General features: G+C 46.6%; 1 protein-coding gene across 1 annotated transcript in view; it reads left to right on the top strand.

Moving 5' to 3' along the window:
- Positions 1–2,191, top strand: part of ARHGAP31 (Rho GTPase activating protein 31) — a 100,348-nt gene extending 98,157 nt beyond the window's left edge. The window contains exon 13 of the mRNA XM_090056650.1: positions 2,061–2,191. Within this exon, the coding sequence (XP_089912776.1) occupies positions 2,061–2,142 (82 nt within the window). The 3' untranslated portion in view covers positions 2,143–2,191. The remainder of the gene's footprint in view (positions 1–2,060) is intronic.
- Positions 2,192–7,245: the final 5,054 nt, after the last annotated feature.

The raw sequence follows: 7,245 nt of genomic DNA, 5'->3' as shown, positions 1-7,245 counted from the left end.
TGTGAGTCTTTGAGGAAGACTTCAAGGCCAGTACACATAAACTGGTTTAAGTGATCAGAAACTGGTTTAAACCTGTAACAGAATAGAGGATCAGTGAACACAAACCAGTTTCAAAATGGCTGAAACTGGTTCAAGATAAACCTGGTTGAATGTAGACTTAATTAGAATGTAGACTGAATTAGACTTAACTGATTTGGGTCAAACTGGTTTATGAAACTTCTGTCTCAACCCCCTTCCTGGTTAAAGTTAAATCACAGGCCCCCAGCATGCTTTCCAGCCCTGAGCTGGGCTCTACTGTCTGCTCCACAGAGAAGGCCTGGCCCAAGCCTGGCTGGGGATACAGATCAGTCAAACCCCGACTGGGGTCTGAGGCCAGGGAAGGGGTTAACCACCCATTCCCCAACTCAAATTTACTGCTGGTTGTGAGTCTGAACTACAAATCCCAGAGGCATCTGGAAGCAGTAAAAGGAAGTGATGAGCAACCTTGCAGAGTCCTACTGTTGTGATTGTGGACTGCAAATCCCAGAGTCCTTGGGGAAGCAGGAAGAGGAAGCAAACACTTAGCCCATGCTAGCTGCATGTCAGAGAGCTGTACTCTAGTGCTCCCATCTTCTGGCCTGAGTCACTGCAGGCATGTGGCTAAATTTTCTGAATCAAAGGTAAATGTCTGTCACTTCTGTTTCCATTTAATCTGTGCAGCTTAGACTAACCTGCAAAGACTGAACTGATTCAGCCAGGGCTTTTTGACTGTCTAAACTTAGTCCAAAAGCCTATGTGTGATCTTCTCAGCTGGCTGTTGAGGATGCCTAGTGGTGTCTAAGGATGCCTAGCTGTAAGTGTCCCGCTTGAGGCAGTGTATGCAGCAGCAATTGAACACGGGCTTCCATCTGTTGGCTGCCATGGTAAGATGGTTTGCTATAGCCCAAGAGGGGATGCAGGAGAGAAGAGGGTGAGAAATGGAAACCCCATCTCTTTCCAGAATGAGGCACTGTACATCAGAAGTCTGTCTTAGGAAAGCAGGTAAGGAAAGAGCCTGTCAAGGAAAAAAGGTGGAGAGGTCATTTTTTTTGAGGACCTGGGCTTAACCAGCCAGTCACCAGCAGGAACAGAAGCTTTCAAGAAAGCACCTTCTTGCTGTTGGTATAATCCTATCCCATTCACAAAGTGTCAGGCAGGCATTTCCTGGGGTAGAAAAGGGTGCAGAAGGGTGGGGTGGATGGCATTTGCTCCTTTGCTGTCACAGTGGTTTACCTAAGATAGAGAAAGCTTTCTGCTGAACTGGCTTAGCAGGCCCATTGATCAGATTAGGAGAGAATGTTGGTGTCAGAAAAGAGGGTGGCAGAATATATTTTTTTAAAGGAAAGCTCAGTGTTTGTTTGAGTGCACTTGCATGCAGAGGCATGTACCTGTGTAAAGTTAAGTCTGTGCTTACAAGCAAATACTTATGCATCTGTAGACCTAGACCTGTACATGCCTATACGTTCACATGAATGCATACAAGTACACATCTAGATACACATACATTTTCAAGTCTATATGCACGCCCAGACCCATATTTACATGTCCAGATGTAGGGACATACATCCAGACACATAGGAACATGAATTTCCAGGTGCATGCCACAAGCACACACATACAGACCTATACATACACTTGTCCAGGCCTACACACATGCAGACTCATACATTTGTACAAGCTTGTGCATGTGGATTCATACATGCTTAGACCCTTTCATACACACACACATACAGACCCACACATTCACTCATGGTCTATGGCATGCATGTGCATGAACACAAATGCGCACACAAATCCCTGAATATGCACTTGTCCTGATACAACCCAGCACACAGATTATTTACTGGGTGAGGATGTGTGTGTGTGTGTGGGGGGGGGGAGTCATATAAATTTGGAATTAACAATAGTGGTTGAAAAAATAAGAATTAACTAAGTGAAAAATGTTGCAAGTACTTTCAGTTTTGTGGGGCTCCTTCCCCTGCCAATTTTTATGAGTTATTTTTCCCATCTCTAAATGTTTTTCTTTATTTTATAAATGACAGGGAAACAAGGTTTCATTCAATTTTAAAGGAGAAAGCCAAAGGAAAGAATTCAGCCAAAAGAAAAGAGAAAAAAGGAAAATAAAAGGAAAAAGGAAAATATCTGAAAAACTACTCACCAGCTAAATGTTTTTGTTTCTGATTTTCATTTAACAAAATAAAGAGCTTTGACAAAATATTTAAAAGTCTTTAATAATTAATTTAAATCTTTTTTTAAAAGCCATTTGTTGACTAAGAAATTTTGGGGGAAATATGTTAAGCAGCTCTGTTAACTAAGGCTGCGTGTTACACTGAGGAGGGGATGCCAGGGTGTGGGGTGTGTACAGTGTATTCCTTATTGGGGGGGATGCAGAAGAAAATTCACTGACCTTGGAAATGTGTTGTGGGAGCATTTAGTTACAAGTAAAGGGTGCCCCAGATCATGGTGTTTCCTTGCTTTCTAATGTTTATAATTGGAGGGACATCACAGCATGAGAAGGATGATTATAACCACCTCATTTGACCCAGTGGGTAGTATCCTGGAATCTACACGTTCTGAACTACAGAGACGAACTCCTCCATGCCCTCCTGCTCCCTTTGCTTCCACACCATGAGATAAGCAGTGATTCAGCATCCAGAGAGAGATTGTACATGAGGAGAACAGAGGGCACCAGGCAAACTATCTGAACCTCATGAGTCATTCCTACACCTGCATCCCTTCTACTTCTAAAGAAGATAAAGTTTCTCCTCATTTCCAAGCTGTTGACTACACTTTCAGCTTTGCATGGGAAGAAAACAGGTAAAAAATCTCACATGTTAAGGGGCCATCACTTGGAAAGAAATCCCAACCCTCAGACTTCATTGGCTAGGTACACTGTATTTTATTTTTCTCCATACATTGCATTTGCCTTAGATTAGGGGTGGGCAAAATGTGGGATCTGGTTGGCAGCCAGATTCCATTTTCCAGCAGCCCCTGGCCACATGGCTGGGGCTGGTCTCCATGGAGACCCCAGCCATAGCTGTGCTGTGATAGCGCAAGGCTGGGATTGCCATGGAGACCAGCCCCAGAGGTGCTGGAAGCACAGGGCAGGTGGCTGCTCCAGAGCTGCTGGGATCTTGCAGCGGGTGCAGTTTGGTCCAGGGCCGAGGCAGAGTCACAATCCGAGCAAGGTTGGAGCTCCGCCCTGGCCCTGCAGCATGCAGGCTACAGATTATGGCTCTGCTCTGGCCCTGGCCTGTGCTGTCCCCGCTGCAAGATCCCAGAAGCTCTGGAGCAGCCCCCTACCCTGCCCTGCCAGGTGCCCTGCCAGTAGGGCTGGGGTAGGTCTCTATGGCAACCCCAGCATTGCACTATCACAGTGTAGCTGCAGCTGGGGTCAACATGGACCCAGCCATGCAGGCAGGGGGCTGCTGGGAAATGGAGTCCTGCTGCTGTCCGGATCTGGCCCGTGGGCCAGACTTTGCCTGCTCCTGCCTTAGACATTAGTCAATGCAGAAGGCAAGGCACTCAACTGGATAGACAAATGACTGATAGAAAACTGGAAATCCTATGTTTCTAGGTGTTGTCTGCAAGCAATTACTGCTTAGGTACATGTGTTTAACTACACACCCTGACTGATTTTTTTTTCCCCCCACAGGAGCTTTTGTGCTTTCCAGTGTGGTGCTGAACAGAAATCACTTTGGACAGTCTAGCTAAAATCAGCTTAGACCATTTATGAAGGGTACTATCTTCTTGCTATAAAATCTCCTCCTCTTTCTAGAGGAAGGTCTCACAACTGCCCCATAAAGGGACTTTAATGTATCTGGCAATGAAGCCCAAAGCTTCTGTCTCCATGGTACCCAAACAAGTCGTGAAAATAGAAGGCTTGGGGACTATGCCAACACAGTTAATATTTTATGAGGTGTATCAATGACCGTCCCGAAAGTGTGCAGTTGTGAGGGATTCGGTGCTGTGGGCAGAAGTGTAACAAATAATTTCTGTGCCCTGGGTGGCAGCGGTGGTTGCCAGTCTTGTGCCCATCTCTGAACCGGGGCTCAGGGTAGGTGCCCTGGTTGTCCACCCCTAGTTATGCACTAAGACTAGAGTCTTTCTTCCTAGACATCTCTGCCTCCCATGAAAGGAGGACAGCTGCTCTCAGACCACAGACCACCCTTCCTCTTCGAGCCAGATTTGTCTCTGAGGCTACATCTTGGGCCTGTCATGTCTGTGTCTTCCAAGTATTGTGGCTGTGTGCCAGTTCTCCTGAGAGGTGAGGGGATTTCTTGCAGCTGCCTTTCCTTCTCTCATTGCATCTGTGTTATGAGGGGAAGGATGTGGGATTTGCTGAGACAGACGCTTGTTCAACTACCTAGACTTCCAGGTTCTCTCCGGTCTGGTGCTAGGTCACCTCTCTGCGCTCATATCCACCCACTACCTCCGATCCTCTGACCTCCAGCTCCCCCCACACTCATAGGAGGAAAGATCATGATTTCACTTGGAAGACGGCTTTCTTTCTGAAGCAATTCCCCCGCCAGTGGTCATTTCTATACCGTCTAGCTTTGGAGAAACAACTTCAGTGGACAGACAATATATAAGTGAATGCCACCTAGGGAGATCAGGGGAACTCCATGCCATCCCTTAAAACATTTCCTAAACAATGCTGAGTGCTAAGAGATGAATTGCATACTATTAGCAACAGTTCTTACTGAGGTTAATTATAGAGAACTGGAATAAACTGCTGGATCTTCTCACTAACCACTCCATATATGTCTTCAAACATGTCACAAAAAGCAGAATTGTCTGTATATATTTAATGTAATACGGAAGGCAGTAAAACGGTTCTTTCTTCAGATGCCCTGGCAATTAGTGCCCTGGAGAGCTTGGCTTGAGGCATCTCTGTGATGTTGCTGATCCTGGTATTTTGGATCGAATCTGATTTGCATCTTCTTTCCTTAGTATATCTGAAGAAAGGAGATTCAAAGTTTTGGGTTATTTTTTCCTCTAAAAACCATACTTTATGAATTTGTTCTTGGGCAGTTTCCCAGGTGAACAGTGATGGTCATATTTTTTTTGAAGGTTAGGTAAATGCTTTTGCAAGACTTTTATTTTTCCTAATTTTTCTTTTGAATTCTTTTACTCATATTCCCACAAATAATTGTGGCAGCATGTAACAAAGTGAACTGTCACCATAGAAGAAGCTTAAAAAGTTGACTCCGATTAACCATGAATCCTTCCCAGAGGTTGCTGGAAGGAGGAGGAACAAGGTACAAGGTACCTTACATAAGGTAGACCCAGGTTATCCTAGAGAGAGAAGACTGCAGCATGGCATAGTGTGGGCCAGCCAGAAGGAGACCCGTTCCAAGAAGGGGCTGTAGAAGAGAAAACAGCTTAGAAAAAGGGACTAAGCTGGGGAAGAACTAGTAGTCTAAGCCTGTCTCCGTAGAAGGTTTTGTATGACCAAAGAGGTAAGAAGCCTCACTGGAAGCTTCTCTGGAAGTGGGCATAGACATTGCGTGTAGATGATGATAAATGAAATACTCATAGGCTCCTTTTGGAGAGCTACCTCACCTATTCTTGGTTTCCTTCATCTCTCTCTATCCTGCCCCACCCAGGCTGGTGGATGGATCATCCTGGAACATGGGGTAACTGCTTGGTGACAAAGTGTGCTCATTTTTAAGTTAATTTAAGACTTCCAACACCCTAATTTTTTTTCTTAGTTTAGAGAAAAGCAATCAGTAAGGACCATTGACAGCAGATCTGAGGACCAGCAACTTGATCCTGCTCCATAAAATCAGTGGGAGTGAACCCCAAGTCTTGTACTGATATTAATTGGTACAGGGCTTCCTCTAATACAGTGGTCACCAACCAGTAGATCTCGATCCACTGGTAGATCTCGGAGTCTCTTGCAGTTGATCCAATGTTGGGGTGCGGAGGCTAAGGCATGCATGTGCCCCAGCCCAGCAGGTCCGTCCGTGGGGGTGAGAAGTGGTAGGGGCTAGATAAAGGCCCCCGCAGTGAGGGACAGTGCTGCAGAGGCAGGATCAGGGACAGTTGAGTGGGGCCCCGGCCAGGTGGGACTTACCTGCTGGGAAGGCATGCCTCCAAATCACTTTTTCTCCTTCTGCCTAGATCTGCCCTGGCTTCCCTCCCCACAGACTTACCTGCTGGGCGGGGGGGAGAAGGGAATGGCGTAAGGGGTGGTGGCGGGACACAGTAAATCTTGGGTTGCTTTTAAATGCTAAAAGTGATCTCCTACTTAAAAAGGTTGGAGACCACTGCCTTAACAGAAGCTTATATTCTACCCCTGGCAGCGAGCTGAGCATATCAGTAACTTGCATTCTTGGCGTCTGAATACTTTAAAATGAGCTGCACTATCATTCATCAGCACTTGCAAACTGCTCTAGGTGCATTCCACTGATGCAAGTTCACAGATGTTAAGAGCAGCCAAGATTGTGGCTCTCACGTGCTGGGAAAGGCCTGTGGCACACAGCAACAGTATTACAGCCTGAATAAGTACATCCCTTCCAATGAAAGGGCAAGCATCAAAGTGCCCCTTATGGTGGAAGCATACATCTCCTATCATTGCCTTTGTGCCTCCATAACATTTTTTATGGTGGCACAAAGGCCAAGCAAACAGAGTGCTTGTACACGTGACAGAGGTTTAGTCCTTAGGGTTACATTCTGTGTCCCCTAAATTGAAATGGTGGGTTTTTAATTGAAACCCACCATTTCAATTTAGGGGTTTTTATGTTTCTGTCATGTTATGGCAAGGGGCCTGATCCTTTTTTCTTTTTTTTTTCAGCAGAGCCTGCCTTCAGCCAGGGGGAGAGCTGCTGGCAGGCCAAGTGGCCCCTGAGTTGCAGGGGGCCCTGGTCCTTCCTTCCATGGGAGTGGTGTCTCCTTGGGCTGCCTGGGCAGGCTGGTATCAGGCTGGGTGCTGCCCCAGCTTGGAAGCAGCACCTGGCCCAACCCCAAGTTGGGGCAGCACCTGGCCCACTAGCAGCCTTCCTAAGTGCCCCTGGGGGTGCCACCACTGTGGAGGGAAGGACTAGGGCTCTCCACAGCTATGGGGCTGCTTGGCCGGGTCAGCTCATCCCCTACTTGCAGGAGACGTGGGCAGGTTCTGCTGGAAAAAAAAAAGCATTGGGCCTCTCGCTGCTTCTGCCTTCATCAGGTACCTGCTAAAGGCAGAAGTAGTGAGGGATCCGATCCTTTTTTTCTGTGGAGCAT

The sequence above is a fragment of the Crocodylus siamensis genome, chromosome 1 (assembly GCF_052110815.1).
Source record: "Crocodylus siamensis isolate JL-2025a chromosome 1, ASM5211081v1, whole genome shotgun sequence".
Taxonomy (NCBI): Eukaryota; Metazoa; Chordata; order Crocodylia; family Crocodylidae; genus Crocodylus; species Crocodylus siamensis.
This window is presented reverse-complemented; position numbering and strand designations above follow the sequence as displayed.